The sequence below is a fragment of the Periophthalmus magnuspinnatus genome, chromosome 15 (assembly GCF_009829125.3).
Source record: "Periophthalmus magnuspinnatus isolate fPerMag1 chromosome 15, fPerMag1.2.pri, whole genome shotgun sequence".
NCBI classification, from domain to species: domain Eukaryota; kingdom Metazoa; phylum Chordata; class Actinopteri; order Gobiiformes; family Gobiidae; genus Periophthalmus; species Periophthalmus magnuspinnatus.
Window position 1 is genome coordinate 10,734,189 of NC_047140.1, and position 21,159 is coordinate 10,755,347.

The following is a 21,159-nucleotide window of genomic DNA, read 5'->3' on the forward strand; positions in this document are numbered from 1 at the left end:
AGGAGAATTTGATAAAAATGTTTTTAATCTTTTCAGACAAAAGCAAAACTACAGCGTCAGAAGTGGCACTGGGACCCACAGGGAGAGTTTCACAATAAAAGCCTCTACTTCCTCCTCTTTAAAGCACTGGGACCCACAGGAGAGTTTCACAAAAAAAAAAAAAAAAAAAAATCCAATTCCTCCTCTTTAAAGCACTAGATCTCACATTCAAAATAAGAGTCTCATATTTACACTCCCTGTAACGGCTGGGTTTGTGGTTCAGTCCAGAGACGTCCAGAGGAGAGGGGGAGTAGAGAGAGAGTTGGGGGAGGAGGGGGTCACACAAAACAGACAAACAGAAAAGTGACACCAGCCAATACATTATGACCCATGCCAGAGCTGGTTCGGTCTCAGTCCTGGTTCAGTCCTGGTTCAGTCCTGGTTCAGTCCTGGTTTAACCCTGATATAGTTCTTGTTAAATACTAGTTTACAGTATTCAAAAATAAAATGAGCCTCAACCAGAACTTCACTAGAACTAAATCAGGACTAAACCAGGTTTGTTCCAGGTTTAACCCAGGACTAAACCAGGATTAAACCAGGACTAAACCTGGTGTACTTCCAGTGGAGGTCATAATCTTTTGGCTGGTTGGTTCCATCTCACATAGAAAATGAATCCAGAATAAAATCAGTATATCAATAAAGTTCTTTTTGGGAATCGTCAGAGTTTCCTGGTCCTTCTGTTCAGTTCAGTTCAACAAAACCAAAACCAAAATAAATCCAGATGTCTCCAAACGTCACCGGTGTCCAGACAACATTGAGTGTCCAGACAACATTGAGTGTCCAGACAACATCTATGAACTGAACTCACTTTAAGTCACTTTAGATCAAATGGCACAGCTGAAGAAAACCCAATAACTTAAAACTGTCAAAAATATTTGAAATTCTGATTTTGTCCAAAATTTGAGTCCAACTTCACACATTTATAATTGTTTCTTCCGACATGATTTTGGCTGCAGTACATCGGGAGATAGTGCCAGTTGGAAGATAGTGGTTCAGTCCCTTCACCTTTGCCTTTGTGTCCTTGAGCCTCACATTTGGCACTGCTGTATGGTGGTGGGGATCAGACCATTGGCACAGATTGGCAGCCATGTCTTCATCAGTCTGCCACAGGGCGCGTGTGGTTGTCGGGTTTGGAGACTTTTACACGGGGCTGAGCTTCACTGGCCATTTTGGTGATTTTTAGTAAAATTTCCTTCATTGGGTTTTAGGGGTCCTGGGGGTTTGTAACTGGTGGATATGTGGTGAGAGGGCGCTCATTGGGCGTTTGAACCGAGAATAATAATATCTGAAGAAGAACCAAAGGTGGTGTCATGTTGGTTTTTCTTTCTTTTTCTTCTACATTACTCCCTCATTATGGGCTAGCTCCTCCCACCGTGTGATGACAGAAACATGCATGTGATCAGTTCTGACCAATGAGAGCAATGTGGCTAGAGCAGGCTCAGGCCAGGGCTAGGATTAATCTTACAAAGCTAACTTTAAGCACTTTGGGGATTTAGACATGTAAAGTTTATGTTGTGAAAAGAATCACTCCAAAGTGTGATAGCTGTGTCTTACTGGCCTCGCTATAGCGCACTGGGATTGGGGGTTTGAACCAGTGGATACGTGGTTAAAGGGTGCTCATACTGGCCTCTCCACAGAGTACTAGGGTCGGTGTTGGGGATTAAACCTGTGGATATGTGGTTAGAGGGCTCTCAAACTGGCCTCTCCACAGTGTACTAGGGTTGGCGTTGGGGATTGAACCTGTGGATATGTGGTCATAGGGCATTCATACTGGCCTGTCCATGGTGTACTACTGTTGGAGGTTTGAACCTGTGGATACATGGTAATAGGGCATTCGTACTGGCCTGTCCACAGAGGGTTTGAACCTGTGGATATGTGGTTATAGGGCGCTCATACCGGCCTATCCACAGCGTACTGACAGGGGCTGAGGTTGGCATTGGGGGTTTGAACCTGTGGATACGTGGTGAAGTTGTGCTGCTTAGCTTTGAGCCGCAGCGACGCTAGGCTGGAGCTGCAGGACTCGCGGTACATATACGGCGCGGCGGAGCTAGCATACGGGCACGCCGCCGAGTTTAGTGCGGCGGGCGGGGGCAGGCTGTTCAGGTTCTGCACAGAAGGGGGCACCATACCGGGGTTGACTGAGGGGAGGGGGGCAGAGCTGGGGAACATGGGCGGAGACTGCAGGGGCGTGGTTAGGGGCGTGGTCAGGGCAGTGGAAAGGGGCGTGGTTAGAGGCGTGGTCAGAGGAGCCATGCTGTTGAAGAAGGGGAAGCTTTTGGACGTGAGGGGGGCACTCAGGGACTTGGTGGCCCAGTTGTTGTAGGAATACCCGGCCGCGTACATGTCGTCGTATTGGACCAGTCCGTTAAACTGAGAGCCAAAGCCGCTCTTGCACAGCTCCGCCTGCTGGTGGCGCTCTCGTTTCCTCCACTTAGCTCGGCGGTTTTTGAACCAAACCTGAAGAAAAGAGAGAGTTAAAACCACATAGGAAGACTGAGGGAGAGTGATTTGTGTTATCTACCAGATCTGCATCCGTTATGCTAGACGTTAGCTTGTCTTTATTTTCATGATTTGACTCCGTAAATAGTTATATGTTCTGTCAGTTCAAGCTGAATTCTCCTTCATTTAAATGATATAGATTTTGTAAATAAAGGTTGATAAGGTTTATTTTGATAAAGACTCTGTAATCGCAAACACATGAAATATTAACCTCAGATCAGAGCCTCCATGTTTGTCTGCTCTCATCTGTTTGCTCTATGGGTGCGTTCACACTTAGCTATGATGTAGGCTTAGTTTGGTCCTGTTCTAGTTCTGGTTTAGTTCTGGTCTAGTCCCTGGTTTAGTCCTGGTTTAGTCCTGGTTTAGTCCCTGGTCTAGTCCTGGTCTAGTCCTCAGATCAGAGCCTCCATGTTTGTCTGTTCTGTTTGCTGGAGCCTTTCATCAGTTAAATGTGCTGTTAACACCAACTCTGGGCTCACATTCATCTTCAGATAAACACATTTAAAGAATCATACAAACACACAGACTATTACATGGAGTTTGTCCCTGTGTGTTTTGCCATAGTAACTGACACGTGTTTATGCAGAAACATCTGGGCATGTGGAGAGCAAATTTTGATGCAAACTCAGCTCTGACTCAAATTAGGGAATGACAAAGCCAATTGAGGCTAGCAGTTATAGTGGGAATTTGCAATCAAGACTCATATTTGGAAAGCTGGGTGCACAACCAAAGAGGCAATCAGCAGCAAGGTTGAATGTACACGCCCCATTCCAATTTACAATGAGGCATAATAGCTGTCAATCAAACCTGTTGCTAACATTAGTGGGGAAAGAAGGCCCCTGATTGGTCTGTTATTGATGTTCATATCCTGAATTAGGGACAAAACAGTGAAATAAAAACCCCAGGATCTTGTAGAGTGGGTTAATACGAATTTTTTAAGACCAAAATGATGAGCCTGACAGCAGCAGTTACAGAGAGAGGGACCACAGTTTTTACAGAGAAAGTGAACTGGAGAATTAATACTTTAATATAGCACGTTTGTAACTCTCCAAAATGAGCGTGCTCAGATGAGTCTGAGTTGGAGCTGTCAATCAAAAAGCACATATATCTTTTCCAATTAAAATGATTAAAAGAAAGAAATCTCATTCCCAAATGAACCGTTTTCATAACAGCCAAAGTGAGTCAACACAAGCTAAATCCTGTTAAAATAAGATAAGTGTGGTTGGGACAGTGTGATCCTTTCAAAGTAAGAGCTCCATATGAACATGATCACAGCTGATATTTGAGCAGAGATAATGAATATTTTACCAAAGGATTAGTGTGTAATAGGCCAAGTTAAATATGAGGTTAAAAATTCACTTTATTAAAAATGAGAAGTTATTTAGTAAAAGACCAGAGACAGGAGCAGCTTAATGAAGAGCGTCTCATCTTTGTGCAAAGAGAAATGTTAGAATTTCATATTTTCAAACTTTATTACTTCACTGTCTCCAGTTTGTCCAGGTCTCTATATTTATCATCTCTGACACCCATGGAGCATTATGTTATAATTTGCACATTTTAAATCACAATATTCATCTAAAACAACTTAATAAAAGAAACAAGTCCGCTGACTACTGAAAACTGTGGTGCCCAATGGGACGCCGGCGTAAACGTCATCACAACAAAGAGCCGCATACTGCGCCTGCCATAGATAGCTGCACACGAGTGAGCAGCACTTTGTTTTCATTTGTTTTGGACTATCACTGATTAAAAAAATAAAACTGGAGAAGGAAGTGCGTATGTCACACTGGGTGTGTATTGGTGGAGATGAAAACAGGGGGTGGATTGACAAAATGGATAAGAGATTAAAGATTTCTCAAGCATGAATCATGCCAAGTACAACTTCAGAGGCTCAATGAGAAGAAATGACTAGAACATAAGATCTGAACAGAACAGGTTGAAGAACAAGTCTGATTTAAAGCTTTACACTGCAAATAGCTGGTGTATTATTATAATAATTTATAATAATTATTATGAAAAACTTAAATCACAAAAGACTTTTACACAGTTCACACCTCAGGGTAGTTACATGGACTTCAGTAATAAACAACTAGTGTGTGTTTCAGTGGAGTCAGCTTCTGTGTCTATGCTGACACAATTCAGTTTCATTTTGTAATGGTTTAAGCCAAATTATTCGAGAGTCTGTTAAGAACCAGCCCTGGTTCAGTCCTAGTCCTGATTCAGTCCTGGCCCAGGTTCAGTTCTGGTTCAGTCCTGGTACAGTACTGGTTCTTACCCGGACTCTGGCCTCGGTCAGGTTGGTCCACACTGCGATCTCCTCCCTGGTGGACATGTCGGGGTAGCGGTTCCGCTGAAAAGTCGACTCGAGCTCTTGAAGTTGTTGTGACGTGAAGTGGGTCCTCTGTCTCCTCTGCTTCTTCTTCAGAGACCCGTCCTCCGCTGAGTCCTCGAGAGCCCCGAGACCGGACTTATCTGTGTCTGAAACAGAACCAGAGACCAGGGTTAGACCAGAGACAGTCACAGCTCCCATTTCATCACACACACACACACACACCACTTTCGTACTAGCCAATGTGAGTGAAATGTCTTGCCTAAGGACACAACCACAGTCTGCACTAGAGCCACTTTTTCCTCACTGTTACCCCTGATATTTTCATCAGTCTCAGGCCCAAATCCTGACGCGGCCTGGACCTGTTTAGCAGAAGAGACCGGACCAGATGAGGCTTTGACAGGGACATGTCACATACTGGAGTTTGACCAGAGATCAGGTTATCCAGACTCGGATCAGAACCAGACACCAGAGTAATGTTGGTACTTCAAAAATGTCGTGGTAGTATTAGCAGTAACAGTGTGTACTGCTGTGTAATAGTAACTTTAGCAGTAGTATTAGTAGCAGCAGTATCGCATGAATATTACTCACTGTGCTCTTTAAGTTCATTATAGTAGTATATAGTAGTAGTTCTAGTTTTATCCCTCCTGACCATCAGAGGGCGGAGCTTAAATCAGCCCTATTCTTCAATGGACTTTTCCTATCTTTCACCATGTTCTAGTCATTTCTTCTCAGAAGTTGTATTTGGAGTGATTCATGTTTGTTATTTTCAAGAGGCCATTTTGCCAATCTACCCCCGTTTTCACCTCCACCGGTACATGACGTACACACTTCCTTCTCTAGTTTTATTTTCTTAATCGGTGATATTTGTTGGATTCAGCAGTGTCACATAGTAATTTTGGTACAAATGAAAAAAATGTGCTGCTCTAGTGTGATGTGCAGTTATCCATAGGGGGCGCTGACAGCATGCGGTGCTTTACTGTGATGACGTTTACCGCGACATCAGCTCCATTTGGGCACCACAGTTTTCTAACTTGGAAGTCAGCAGACTTGTTTCTTTTATTAAGTTGTTTTAGATGAATATTGTGATTTAAAATGTGTAAATTATGACATAATGATCCACGAGTGTCAGAGATTATAACTATAGAGACACACACATTGAATGCATTCTGATGGTCAGGAGGGATTCATAGAACCATAGTTACATAACTAACTCCAATGTTAATGTGTATATGTCTCACCGCTGTGCTCCTTGGGCTCGTTCTGGGGGGTCCCAGAGTCAGACAGAGACAGAGTTGGGCTTCGAGCCTCAGAGTCCAGGAGACTGAACTCCATCACGCCCTCTGCAGGACACACACACAAAGTAAAGTTTCAGGTAAAGTACACTTTATTTTCCCCAGAGGGAGATTCATCCTGATTCATTTGACCCATCCTCCAGTGTCTCTGAGTTAAACCTGCATTTGACCACATTTATAGTTGAAAACATTATACTGTTATCAATGCACACAGCAATATAAGAGGATGGGAGGGCATCTGACGCAATGGGATAGAGGAGGATGGGAGGGCATCTGACGCACTGGGATAGAGGAGGATGGGAGGGCATCTGACGCACTGGGATAGAGGAGGATGGGAGGGCATCTGACGCACTGGGATAGAGGAGGATGGGAGGGCATCTTGCACACAGGGAGGGCATCTGATGTTTGTCATTGTGACTCTGCTCAGGTTTGTTGAGACGAGCTGCAGACGCTTGAATAATGAACGAGGAATCTACAGAAACACACACGCACATGAATAATACACCAGGAGGCACACACACGTCGGGTTTGCACGCTCTTTGGGGACAATCCATTGACTGCCATTCATTTCCCGCAGACGGATCCTGACCTGAACTTAAACCTAACCTTAACCTAAACTTAACCAAAACCCTTACCATGACTTAAACCTAATCTCAAACCTAACCCTAACTACCCTAACTGAACCCTAACCTTAACCTATTTTAATCCAGATCTGAACTTTAAACCATGTTGTGGATCTCGGTGAGAAATGGGGAGAGGGAGAGAAAAATGGAGAGAGAAAGAGGGAGAGAAAAAGCAGGAGAGAGAGGAGGTGACTTTGACGAGCTCGGCTTGTTTCGACCAACTCATCTAAAAAAGGCAAAAATATGATCTAGAAAAAGCCTTGTGAGGAGGATGCAGCAGCCGCCTGAAACGTGTGTGAGCGACCAATCAGATCAAAACTATAATGCCACGTCTCTGTATATTTTGTGTTTCATATTTAAAGCCACACACTGTGACTTTCTGGAGGTGGCACATCTCCTGTATGATGGAAACAGAAAGTTAAAGCCACAAACAGAATATTCTCCATGTTGATAGGCTTATGCCATACTGTGGAATATTAGAGCAAAGGGAACAACATTTCCAGGTTTGTGGAGATGCGAGCCCACGCACAGGACAGAGGTTTTTCAATAAACTCATGGACACGTGGTGTATTTTCAGACAAACCGGGACTAAACCAGGACTAAAAAAAGACCAAACCAGGACTGAACCAGGGTTAAAACAGGATTAAACAAGACTAAACCAGGACTAAATCAGGACTAAAACAGGACTAAATCAGGACTAAACCAGGACTAAACCAGGGCTAAAACAGGACTAAACCAGGACCAAACCAGAACCAAACCAGGACTAAAACAGGACTAAAACAGGACTAAACCGGGTCAGTCTCACAGGGACCTCTTCAGATGTTTTGATGTTGGATAAATATAACTCCTGACAGAGGGACCCCCATTCTACTGTTTCACACATCATGGCCCCTGAGCAGAGCTGTTATAACTGATCTGTACTTCTATGAAAATAAAACATCACAATGGGCGTGTACCTCTGGAGGTGAAAACGGGGGTAGATTGACAATTGACATTGTCGAAAATAGTCGATTAAACATACAACATGAATCACTCCAAATACAACTTCAGAGGCTTAATGAGAAGAAACAACTAGAACATGGTTAAAAATCTGAACAGAGCAGTTTAAAGAAGGTCCACTTAAGAACAGATGGGGGCAAAGTAAGTTTTGTTCAAATGTAGATTTCTTAGTTTGTGTGGTTCTCATGTTCTTCTTAGTCTGTCTGGTTCATGTTCTTGTTAATCTGTGTTCTTGTTAGTCCATGTGGTTCATGTTTTTGTTAGTCTGTGTTGTTCATGTTCTTATTAGCCTGCATTCTTGTTAGTCTATGTTCTTGTTAGCCTGCTCTCTTGCTAGTCTGTGTTCTTGTTAGTCTATGTTCTTGTTAGCCTGCTCTCTTGCTAGTCTGTGTTCTTGTTAGTCTATGTTCTTGTTAGCCTGTGGTGCCTGTGTTCTTGTTAGCCTGAGTTCTTCTTAGCCTGTGCTCTTGTCAGCTTGCGCACTTGTTAGCATGTGTTCCTGGTAGCCTGTGTAGTCTGCGCTGTTGTTAGCCTGTGCTCTTGTTAGCCTGTGTTTGTGTTAGTCTGTGTTCTTGTTAGCCTGCACTTTTGTTAGCCTGGGTTCTAGCCTGGGTAGCATGAGTTTTTGTTAGTCTGTGTAGCCTGTACACTTGTGTGTACATGTGTTCTTGTTTATCTGTGTTCTTGTTAGTCTGTGCTCTTCTTAGCCTTGTTAGCATGTGTTCTTGTTAACCTGCCCTTTTGCTAGGATGCACTCTTGTTAGCATGCACTCTTGTTAGCATGTGTTCTTGTTAGCCTGCCGTCTTGCTAGCATGTGCTCTTGTTAGCATGTGTTCTTGTTAGCCTGCCCTCTTGTTAGGCTGCCCTCTTGTTAGCATGCGCTCTTGTTAGTCTGTTTTGCAGTATGGTTGTGAGCTTGTGTACTGTCAGGTTTATTCTCAGGCCTCCATCAGAGTTTCCGTTGGTCCAGATTTAGCCGTGACCTCAGCTCGCTCTGAACTCTGTGCTCTTCACCACAAAGAGCAGATATGTGTCATCTGTTCCACGGGACGCTCCTCTGCACAAACCAGGTCCAGTTCTACACCATCACCACCACCTGGTCCTCCACCCCAAAGCAAATCCTTGACATCAGCACATCAACAGCAGGTGGACAGAGCGGTTACTATGACAACGATTATATCAGACTAAACCAGAACTGAAGCAAGACTAAACCAGGACTACACCAGGGTTGAACCAGGACTAAATCAGGACTGAACCAGGGCTAAACCAGGACTGAAGACGGACTAAACCAGACACCAGGACTGAACCAGGACTGAATAAGGACAAAACCAGGACTGGATCAGGATTAAACTAGGACTGAACCAGGTCTAACTCCATTCTGTACTCTGTCCGTGGTACCCTATCTGTAGTACTCTGGCTGTAGTACTCTGTGTGTAGTAGTTTGCCTGTAGTACTCTGGCTGTAGTACTCTGTGTGTAGTAGTCTGCCTGTAGTACTCTCTGTAGTACTCTGTGTGTAGTAGTCTGCCTGTAGTACTCTCTGTAATACTCTGTGTGTAGTAGCCGGCCTGTAGTACTCTGTGCAGTACTCTGTGTGTAGTAGTCTGCCTGTAGTACTCTGTGTGTAGTAGTCTGCCTGTAGTACTCTGTGTAGTACTCTGTGTGTAGTAGTCTGCCTGTAGTACTCTGTGTAGTACTCTGTGTGTAGTAGTCTGCCTGTAGTACTCTCTGTAGTACTCTGTTTGTAGTAGTCTGCCTGTAGATCTCACTCTGTAGTACTCTGTCTGTAGTTCTCTGGCTGTAGTACTCTGTCTGTGTAGTACTCTCTGTAGTGGCTGTAGTACTACGTGGTACACTTGTACACAGTTTGTCAGTAGATGGTGTCAGAGTGTGAATGAGGTCCTGAGGTCTGGCTCTAAACGCCTCTCGAGTCTGAACGAAGAGAACGCTCCAGCCTCACGATCAGATGACAGTGGCACATGGGGGATCCCCTCTACTCCCCCCCTTCTCCTCATCTTTCTCCTCACCCTCTTCCCCCTCTATATCTCTCCTCCCCCTCTCACCTCTCTCCCCTTTACTAAACCTCTCTCTCACCCCCTCTCCTCTCTCATCACCTTCTCCCTGCTCCCACTCTCTCCTCTCTCTCTTTCCCCCCTCTCTCTCTCCTTACCCTCTCTCCTCCCCCTCTCTCCTCTCCCTTTCTCCTCCCTCTCTTCCCTTTCCTCACGCCTCCTTCCCCCCACAGCTCCATCAGACTCGGTTTAGAACCAGTTTGGACATGGATTTAGACCTGTTTTAGACCTGGTTTAGATCTGGTTTAGTGCCAGTTTAGTCCTGGTTAAGTCCTGGTTTAGACCCAGGTTAGTCCTAGTTTAGACCCAGTTTAGACCCGGTTTAGACCTGGTTCAGTGCTGTATTTGTTTAGTCTTATGAGCTGAGGACATTTCCATATCTCGTTTGCTCGTCAGACACTGCAGTGCCTCATTTACATTATGCAAGATCACAGCCCTCACATTATAATATTCATATGCACAAAGACCTCAGGGCCTGTCTAGACCGCTCAAGTCCTGGTTTAGACTCAGACACATTCCTGCAGACTCAAGGCCCGGGACTAAACCAGGACTAAACCAGGACTAAACCAGGACTAAACCAGGACTAAACCAGGACTAAACCAGGACTAAACCAGGACCAATCAAGACAAGTTAAATTCAGCCAAAACTGGTCTTAGCTTCAGGCATTTTAAGATGAGGGAGATTGAATATAGAAGTGGAAGAGAGGGTCAGAGGAGCAAAGGGGAGGGTCAGAGGAGCAGAGGAGAGGGTCAGAGGAGCAGAGGGGAGGGTCAGAGGAGCAGAGGGGAGGGTCAGAGGAGCAGAGGGGAGGGTCAGAGGAGCAAAGGAGAGGGTCAGAGGAGCAGAGGGGAGGGTCAGAGGAGCACAGGAGAGGGGCAGAGGAGCAGAGGGGAGGGTCAGAGGAGCAAAGGAGAGGGTCAGAGGAGCAGAGGGGAGGGTCAGAGGAGCAGAGGAGAGGGTCAGAGGAGCAGAGGGGAGGGTCAGAGGAGCAAAGGAGAGGGTCAGAGGGGCAGAAGGTCAAAGGAGCAGAGGGTCAGATGAGCGGAGAGGGGCAGAGGATGCAAAGGAGAGGGTCAGAGGAGGATCGGAGGTTGCAGTGGAGGAGCAGAGGAGGTTCAGAGCATACAGAGGAGCAGAGTGTGAGAAGGATGCAGATGAGGGTCAGAGGGTGCAAAGGAGCAGAGGGAGTGTCTGGTCGCGTGCTGAAGACTCCAGATGCAAATGTATTTGTTTACCGCGAGACTCGTTTGGCCTCGGGGCCCGAAGGTGATGAGCTCTGGACCAATCAGAGCGCGGCACCGGCCCCAGTCAAAACAACGCATTTCCATAAGGCGCCCGGCAATAAAATGACACTCAACAACTTCTGCTAACGAATGAACGAAAGAACGAATGAACGAGTGAACGAATGGAGGCACAAGGAGAGGGGAGGAGGAGAGGGGAGGGGGGGCAAGAGGAGAGAGAGGAAAGAGGAGAAGAGAGAGGAGGAGAGGAGAAGGAAGAGAGAGGAGAAAAAGAGAAGCAGAGGCGGAGGAAGAGAGAGGAGGAGAGGAGGAGAGGAGGAGGAGAGGAGGAGAGGAGGAGAGGAGGAGAGGAGGAGAGGGGATTTACGGTTCAAATGTTTACGATCTAACTGATTTCCTGCCTGATGCGTGCCTTGTCCTTTGCGCACAGAGTCACAGACCTGTCCAAAAACAGAACGGCCGAGCCTCTGATTCTTTTGATAAAAACAATTCAAAATCAATCATCTTAAATGAAAAAGAATCCGGAGGAGTTCCGTCTCCGCGCGCCTCCAAAGCGTCTGATGCACGCAACCTCACGCGCACTGCCCACGCGAGGACTCACAGAAATTAAGTGATTAGTCTGTGTAAAATGGAGAAGGCTGACGCGCGAGACGGCGGTGTGAAACGTTTCAGTAAATAACATGCTCCAGTAATAAACCTGATGGAATATTTTACAATTATTTAAATGAACCTATCAGCACAGACATGAACTGAAATCAAACGCTTTATAAATGAAGACAATAGTTCAACTCATGATATAATATGATGTGTGCAGATGCTTTTTTAATATATACATGTGGCACGAAGGTGAGAGGGAGATGAGAAAGTGATGAGAGGAAGGTGAGAGGAAGAGGAGAGGGAGAGGAGGCGGGAGAGGAGGAGTTAAGCTCATTTCGCCTGAATATTCAGACGAAATGAGCTCGGTTAAAACATGCGCACTCACTCCCGCGTAAATCCCGCGTTAATAAAGCACACTCTGTATTAACCCGCAGAATATGCACAAATCCCGCAATGAGTTTTATGTTTCGAGCCCCGGGCGGAGGGTTTGGCGCAGACAGAGCGCGTGTTTTATTGTGTTTAGGCCTTTAATTATAAACAATTCTGTTCTGTAACAGCAGCTTTACCATCTGAGGTGGAAATAAAGTGACCTTCGTAAAAAAAAATAAAAGAAACTGTTAAAAATGTGTTTGGCCATAATGTAAATATTTTAATATTATAGTATACTGATGTACAATGTATTTTATAAGATTTTCACAAAAGTGCAAAAACCTAACTTCAGCTTTAGGCCTTAAAATGTGAAACAGTAAAACAAGGTGACGTGGTTTTATCTGCAGATGAACAGGCTGTGAAGGACTTAGAAAATATATTTGTTCAAATTGTTAAAAATGTAAAATGTGTTCCGTGTGTAATACTCTGGGCCTAATTCTCTCTGTCACCCTTGTGTCACTGAACACTACACTATGTAGAACTAGAGCACGGCGTAGTACTGTGTTGTACTGCGCAGTACTATGTAGTACGGTATAGTATAGTACTGTGGAGTACTGTGGAGTACTATGGAGTACTGTGGTGATGGATGTGTAAGAGGCGCGTGAAAAGAAGAATTTTGCTCGAGGAGGGAGCGGCACGAGCCCGTGTTTAAATGGAGACACTGAAAAATCCATATTGAAAATACCTGTATCAGTTAAATAAATAAAATGTTATATAAAAAAGGCCTAGGAGTAATATGTAAAAGAACAAAGAGTCAGAGCCGCCTTCAGACCCAATCTGACACAAACCGGATAAAAAAAAGGATTTTAAAAAGATTTATAAATGATAAATAAATGATCGCTGAATAAATTGAATGTATTTGCACAGTTACCGCACACCGCGCCGCTAATCCGCGCGATAACAGCGGACTTTGCGCTAACCCTCGCGCCGCTGCTCGTGCTTTAAAGGATTAAGACGCAAAGCCACTTCTCTCTGACGCACAGACATCAGTGGAGACGTAACGTAACGCCGTGTCACCCGGACACGGAGCGGAAACACGAGCCGGGATTACGCTTGGATTAGGCCCGGTAACGGGACCCTCCCCCGGGACCCAGCTCTGGGGAGAGTCCGGTTCCAAAAAGCCCCGGAGAAAATCAAAAAAGACTCACTGGCGCTGCGCTTTTACGCATAGACTGATGTGTGGATACGGAAGGAGACGTGTGCGTAATGGGCCTAAACTTTGGGTTAAATTCATAATAAAACTCTGATTTAAAAACTGAAGGACTTAAAGACACCCTCGTTAAATTTTCATTCAGATGTATGGAAAAAATCCTGTGTTTGTTCGCGTTGAATTGTATTATTATTATTATTATTATTATTATTATTATTATTATTATTAATGTAAAGATGATCATTTTCACATCAGGGAAACAGGTGAAGGCGTTTTTAGAGACAGAGAGGCGGGATGTGCTGCTCATAAACTCGTGTTCAGGACATTTAAAGAACTCAAAAGATTTGAACAAAAGAAATGTAACTTTATATCAGTTATATTTATATTTATTTGATTTAACTCATTTCGAGTCAGATTTTAAACAGGTCCAGGCCAGCGTCATGGCTCGTTTCTGTTTGGTCCAAGAGCGCGAGCGTTCTCAGATTTACCCAGAAAAAATGTATGTTGGAGCAGAGTTAGATTCTTTGGACAAACGCGTTCTTCTCGCGTAAAAACTCCAGTGAGACGAAGGTCTGGGACACAGCTCTTTTCATCTAGACAAAGTTGATCATTTAGAGATTATTTTTACTCTTATAAAAAGCCCTTTTTGTGCATTTGAATTGTCCCTGTGACGAACCCAAAAACTCTTCAAACCAGCTCTTAAAACCAGCGCATGTCCGTCAACCCCGCGCGCGTGAATCAAACTCGTTATACGCGTTTATTTGTTTCTCAACGGCTCAAATCACGCGTCTAAAATAACCCAGAATTACACAGTTTTCTGCAAAAGTGGCCGTCAAAAACATACAGGACGTTTTACAGTCTGCGCATGCTCGGGTGTGTGGGCCTGTTTATTATTTGTGCTAAACCAACTGATTTAATTAACCCTAAAATCCGAAATAATCCAGAATGAGACCCCAGTGTAACGGTTATATCATATAAACTGTTTAACTGAAAAACTCTCTGGTTTCCTGTTTATTTTCCTTCCCAAATGTCCTGGTCTGTGATTCCGTAAAACCGGCATCAGTGCTTGGAATCAACTTTTAACAGGAATTATTTATAGGGTGCAGGGGTTGAGCAGAATTTGACTCTCACGACGTAACAACAGCACTGAAGAGAGAGAGGGCACGCGCCTTATCCCGCAACACAACTGCGTATATTCCACATATTATTGCACATTTTTAAACTTGACAAACTTACGTATTTTTAAGGCCCTTGTCTCGGCTGAACAAATGTGCCAGAGTTTTACGCACATTTACGCTCTGGTTAAATCGAAAGAAACCGAATCAAAAAACGCACTAGAGTACGCGGGAGGCTGGAAGCGGAGAGCCCGGGGGAGAGGGGAGCGGAGCCAGCGCCAGAGCTGCATCCACATCTCTCCAAATGTTTACGCACAGATTTAAACCTTTAAAACAACGTGGACCGAAACAAAGCTGTTTTAAATGTAGATTAAACAGCGAACATAAACCAAACGCGCATTGACTCGCGAATTAAAAGCTGTTTTTAAAGATGTCCGCCGACTTTAATAAATTGTCTAAAATAAATATACGAATTAAACGGCAAATGTATTGAACCGAATGAGCGCGCGGAGTGTGGAGACTATTATTATAACACAATAGATGAATAACGCAGAGGATCTTTTCACTCTGTGCCTCGAGGCTCTGAGAGAGAACAGACCTAGACACGAACGGCCTTTCAGTTTGGAAAAGGTTTACGCATCAAACGGAACAACACCCACATGCGTAATTTCAGTGTTTTAAGAGTTCAGATTTTTATACTTAATGAGGTCAGTTATTATTATCCAAAAATAGTTTAAACTTTTTAAATAAAGTTTGAAATTTTACGCACGGGATTCAAAGAGGATAGTACAAATAAAACTGGGAGAGCCGAACAGGAGCGCGCTTTTATTGGGACTTCACAATGGGAATAACTCGGGGAACACTGTGCCTCGGGGCTGGATGTGAGGCCATTTTGATGTGTGTGTGCGCTCTGCAGCTGCTACATTTTATTATGATGATGTTGGTTTTACAGGACGAACCCAGAGAGTTGCACTCGAGCTGTTGGATTTCACATTTTTATAATTCAATTTTAAACAGTTTTACGCACACAATCAAACGCTAAATAAAAGCGTCTTTATCACATCTGTGAACTAGATGATATGTACACATATGACTAAACTAAAGCGTCTCACTGGAATATTTTTGGAGCGCGTTTTATAATTGTGAGGTTCAAACGTGAAACAAGAGTTCGAAGCAGGTCATGTTCATTCACGGCCGGTTTACGTCCGATCAAAAGAACATCTATATTTCACCAACTTATTTTAGTTACTCTAAAAAACAAACTAAAATTAAATGAAATAAATCACAGATGTTTAAATGTCGACTGTCATATAAATCAGTGTAAAAACAGTCCCAGTATTTTTAGGAGGGAAAGAAACATAAAACTTGTGCGTAAAAGTGTGGGCACGTGGAACGCGGCTGTACTCACATATTGCTGGTCCCGATCAGAAATAATCCGGTTCAGCGCGGGACATGGACACGCGCTCCTCTCCTCGCTTCCTCTCCTCGTTTCCGTCCCTCTCTCCTCTTGTCCTTCGTCTTTTCTGTCAGATTAAATAAAAGTCAGAGAAAACCGGAGGACCAAAGGAGCAGTTTTGTTCCGTGTGTTTTCGGGGTTCTCCGCTGCGTCTCTTGGCCGTGTCCGTGGGAGCGCAGAGCTGAAGCAGTGGAGCGGAGCTGACAGAGGTTTGATCCCACGCCGCGTGCACGAGAGAGCAAGGGCACGCGCGCCGGGGACGAGCAGGAGGAGGGTTTGTGTTGGACTCATGCGCGCTCCCGGCTCTCTCTGTTCTCTCTGATGGTAATGTCCACACCAACGAGAGACACTTGAGTTATTAACACATGGATTCTTATGATGGGAGGGCATCTGACACACAGGTATATAGGATGGCCTGTCCCTGGTTCAGTGCTGGTCTTAGGTTAAGGTACATTTGTATATGAGAAATGCCCTATGCATTTCACCCATCCTTCACAGTCTCTGGATTAAACCTGTCAGAAGCTTCTCCAGGATCCAGACTTGGAGGAGACACAGGGAGAACATGCAAACTCCAGACAGAAAGGAGTGGCCACCCTGCCATCTTTCAGTCTTGGTTCAGTACTGGTCCTGGTTTAGTCCTGGTCCTGGTTCAGTCCTCTTTGTGCTTTGATTCTGACGAAGGTACAGTGCATATATACAGCAATCTCTTCATGCTGGAGGAGCGCTTGGTTCATGTTTTGTGGCTCTGGTGTTTGCAGGTCTGACTGCTGGAGGAGCGCTTGGTTCATGTTTTGTGGCTGGGCGTTTACAGGTGCGACTGCTGGAGGAGCGCTTGGTTCATGTTTTGTGGCTGGGCGTTAACAGGTGCGACTGCTGGAGGAGCGCTTGGTTCATGTTTTGTGGCTGGGCGTTTGCAGGTGCGACTGCTGGAGGAGCGCTTGGTTTGTTCATGTTCTGTAGCTGGGGCGTTTGCACGTGTGACTGCTGGAGGAGCGCTTGGTTCATGTTTTGTGGCTCTGGTGTTTGCAGGTGCGACTGGTGGAGGAGCGCTCGGTTCGTTCACCCTGAGGCAGCACTTGCGATGAGCCTCTTTGTGTTTAAATGTTTCGTTTGGACAAAGCTTCAGGGAGCGGCCACTTCGGCAACAATGAAACCAACACGGGCCAATGTGAGCCACATCTGATCTGAGCATTTACAGCTCACGTGAAAGACCTAGAGCCGTTACACACTGTACTGTCATCGTTTCCACTTTAAATTATAATGAAAGAAAATGATTATAACAGAATATTACTCCAGATAAATGACAGGTTAGATAATTAGACAGTGGAAGCTCCATGTTATAATGCTGTTACCTCATCAAAAACATAACTGGAGTTGTGCTTTGTTTCATTCACACGTGTCTTTATTATTAGTCTGTCTACATTTTCAAAGTTCAAAATACTCTCTTCCACATTGTGTCAAGTTAGTTAGTTCAGTAGAGATGAGCAGTTCTATGTCTGAAATGATCCAAATGATTCTAGTGAAGGTGTGTGGAGTTTAAAAACACAGTGGAGCACTTCCTGTATTACCACATGACATCACAAGGTGGAACAGAGTGTTTTCTTTTTGAGAAAAGAATACAGTCTAAATATGCAGGGTTTGTGTGTTTAACATGTGTGAATGAAATAAAACACAACTCCAGTTATGTTTTTGATGAGGAAACAACATTCTGACTGGGTTTGGTGATAGTCCCTGTGCAGAATATTTATCAGAGTTTTACATCAGTCAAGTGGCAGTTTCTTAAGAAAAAGTCTAAAAATACAGGAAGTAAAACAATGCAAGTTTATTTGTATAACACAATTGGTGCACAAAGTAATTCAAAGTGCTTTACAAAATAGCAAAGACATTTAAATCACAATACAACAAATCAAACCATAAATAATCAAATCATAAAATGAACATTAAAAGAGAAAAGTGCAGAATAAAAACCTTTCAGTCATATGCACAGCTAAACAGAACTGTTTCAGCCTGGATTTAAACATTGTCAAAGTAGAGGCCTGTCTCACATCTTCAGGAAGACTGTTCCAGGTTTTAGCTGCATAAAACTGAAACGCTGATTCCCCATGTTTAGTCCTGACTCTGGTCCCTGAAGTCCTCAGAGTGTGAGATGGTTCATATGGCACTAACATGTCTGAGATGTTCTTTGGTGCTGGTCCATGGAGAGACTTGTTCACAGACAGAGCTGCTTTAAAGTCTATTCTCTGAGCCACAGGAGCCAGTGCAGAGACCTGAGCACGGGACACATGTGCTATAACGGCTAGCCTCAGTGAGCTTCATTTGAATGGAGCCGAACGCTGTGGGTGACGTCACACTCACTTAGTGCTCTTCTTTATACAGACTATGAACGACACCCAGAGTGTTCGGCTCCAAATGAAGCTCATCGAGGCTAGCAGCTAGAGTGGCTCATTGGGAGCCCAGTTCCATATTTGAAATTCTGACCACAGCATCATAGCAACCAAACAGCCATTCAGGAGCAAAACTGTTGAAAGTAGTACCCTGTCCCGCCCACACAGCTGGTTTTAGCAGGGGGCAGAGGCATAGCAACACTGTGAATCAAACCTGGTGCTAATGCTAGAATAATGTAGAGTGGGTTAAAACCAACATTTTAAGACCAAAATGATGAACCTGACAGCAGCAGTTACAGTGAGAGGGGCCACAGTTTTTACATAGAAAGTGAATTGGAGCCAAAGTCGATGGAGCCAAAGCATGTCCATGATCATTTCCTGTTTGGAACGCAGCATGTGTGGGTCCTCCTAAGGACCCATACACTCAGGTCTGCAGCAGGTCTAGGTGAGGGGACAGTACCTGAACACTGAAACTCACCTGTTGTGTGTGGCATTCCTCAGCTGTGTTTGAGCAGGTGTGTTACAGGTGATAAACACAAAAATGTAAAGCAACAAACCACAAGCCCACCTCCAACCACTACACACTGTGTTTGTGTCCTTGGGCAAGGCACTTCACCCAGAAGTTTTACCCAAAACCTATGTATGGACTCCTGATGTCTCTGAGTGGAATGTGCATGTCCTGTGTGACTGTGGCAGAGTGGTTAGCCTGTCTCTTCCCTCTAACCAGGAGGTTGTAGGTTAGACTCCTGCTCTTTCTCTTTTGGAGGATGCATGTTAGACTCCTGATGACTCTCTTTTGAAGGTTGTGGGTTAGGCTCCTGCCTTCTCACTGGAAGGTTGTGGGTTAGACTCTTGCTCTGTGAGTGTTTGACAATGTGATGTCATTACTGAATCCAGCTGCTCAAACAGTTTCACACAGATAAGTCTCTGTTCACATCGACACAGTTTCAGACCACAGACCACATTGCAGCGGGGCAGCCCTACCACTTAGCCACACAAGTAAACACTGCTGATAATCACTCCATGTATTACATTTATTTTAGTACAACACTTTTCACAGCTCAAGTATTTCTATATCTACACTTATTGTCCATGACATCATCCTGTAGTCTTGTGTGTCAATCATAAGCCCTCCCATCATCCTGTATTGCTGTTTGTCAGATGCCCTCCCAGCCCCCTGTATCCCTGTGTGTCAAATGCTCTACTACCCTCCTGTGTCTCTGTGTGTAAATCAGATACCCTCTGATTCTCCTGTGTCTCTATGTGTAAGTCAGTTGCCCTCCCGTCTTCCTGTATCCCTGTGTGTCAGGTGGAAATGTATCCTTTTCTCAGCCGCATCCTTCAGTGTCTCTGGGTTAAACCTGTATTTGACCAAGATTTTTTTTCTGTAATAAATGGATACAAGGGAACTAAAATTGTGAGCCTGCCCAAAAAGTAACAACAGTTTGAAACATAGTAAATGTGACCCTAAACCGTAAACATACATATGTAAATACACATGTAAATGTGTATACTCCCTCACACTCTTGTCTTTTGGATTTTTATTATATTTATTTTCTTATTATATTACTGTTATTGTTATTGTTGCCATCATCATCATCATCATCATCATCATCATCATCATTATTATTATTATTATTATTATTATATTTATTTATTTATTTATTTATTTATTTATTTATTTATTTATTTATTTATTTATTTATTTATTTATTATTTTCTGTCGTATGTGTGTTAGTTTTATTTTGACTCATATTTATATTGATATTTACAGTGATAGTGTGCGGCCTTGCCCTTTGCTCCTCTGTTTGTGATCGTTTGTTTATGGCTTTGATGTTCCAGAATTGACGCCTACGTGATTGCGTCATCACCATTGAAAAAATCAACCAACCTCCCCGCGACGCTTCCATATCTGTCCCTCCTACTTTTGCCAAATAAAATATACATTTCATCATGACATGTCTTTGTACAGCTCTTTATATAACTCTAGATGCGTAACACGGGTTTATAATAACGCTGTTGAAGTGTGGAGTGGATAGTTTTAGATTTAAACCCTAAAAACCCTCATTCCTTGCCTGTCCGTCACTCTACGTCAGCGTGCGTCACTGCGTTGGGTTGAGAGCGCAGGCCTTTTCCACGTCAGTGTGTTTACCAGGGCTGGGGTTGCCAGGTCTGCGCATTTACCGCCGCTCTGGGGTGGGTTTTAGAAAAGAGGCTTAGACATGTTTGGAAGAATAAATTTTTAAGTTTTTTTTTACTTGTTTTTGAGAAATAGTTATTTATCATGAAGGAGAGGATTTAGAGGCTTTCGGTAGTTTTAGTTAAATTTCAATAAACCTTGCAATCACTGAGACAGTAGGCTTAAAATTACAATTCTCAGTTGAAAAGCAACTCTAATTTGCTCCAAATCAGAGGATGCACATTGCGTATTTTCAGACTGTAGGCATATTACGTGTTATTGATTTCACAAAAAGCTTAAGCTATCACAAATCAAACTCACCCTTTCATAACACCCAATGTAATAGTTTTTTAAAATAATTAATTACTTACTTTAAATGGAAAGAGACAGACACAGAGAGAGGCTGATATGTGATTCTATTTCTATTTGTAGACATTATATAACCTACAAAGGTCTATCAACAACAGACTACTTTAACTTTGACACAATATATAATAATAGGATATATATATATATATATATATATATATATATATATATATATATATATATATATATATATATATATATATATATATATATATATATATATATATATATATATATATATATATATATATATATATATATATAGTATAGTTGTAGTTTTGTAGTTGTGCTTCGTTTCCCAATCTTTTTCACCCACCCTGTTGGGTCTAATATTTATAAAAGTATTTGATCTCTTATTTTCGCTGGTTTCTGTCGTTGGACCT

General features: G+C 43.5%; 1 protein-coding gene across 2 annotated transcripts; it reads right to left on the reverse strand.

The window, feature by feature from the left end:
* Positions 1-966: 966 nt before the first annotated feature.
* Positions 967-16,027, reverse strand: LOC117382922 (pituitary homeobox 3-like). Of its 2 annotated transcripts, none has more exons than XM_055227137.1 (4): positions 15,797-16,027; positions 6,109-6,210; positions 4,814-5,016; positions 967-2,496 (listed from the first exon to the last, which is right to left on the reverse strand). In XM_055227137.1, the coding sequence occupies exons 2-4, from the start codon at positions 6,200-6,202 to the stop codon at positions 1,930-1,932; spliced, it is 864 nt and encodes a 287-aa protein (XP_055083112.1). In that variant the 5' UTR covers positions 6,203-6,210; positions 15,797-16,027; the 3' UTR covers positions 967-1,929. The 2 variants fall into 2 exon arrangements, with proteins under 2 accessions (XP_055083112.1, XP_055083113.1); XM_055227138.1 differs by lacking the exon at positions 15,797-16,027 and adding an exon at positions 8,710-8,862.
* Positions 16,028-21,159: the final 5,132 nt, after the last annotated feature.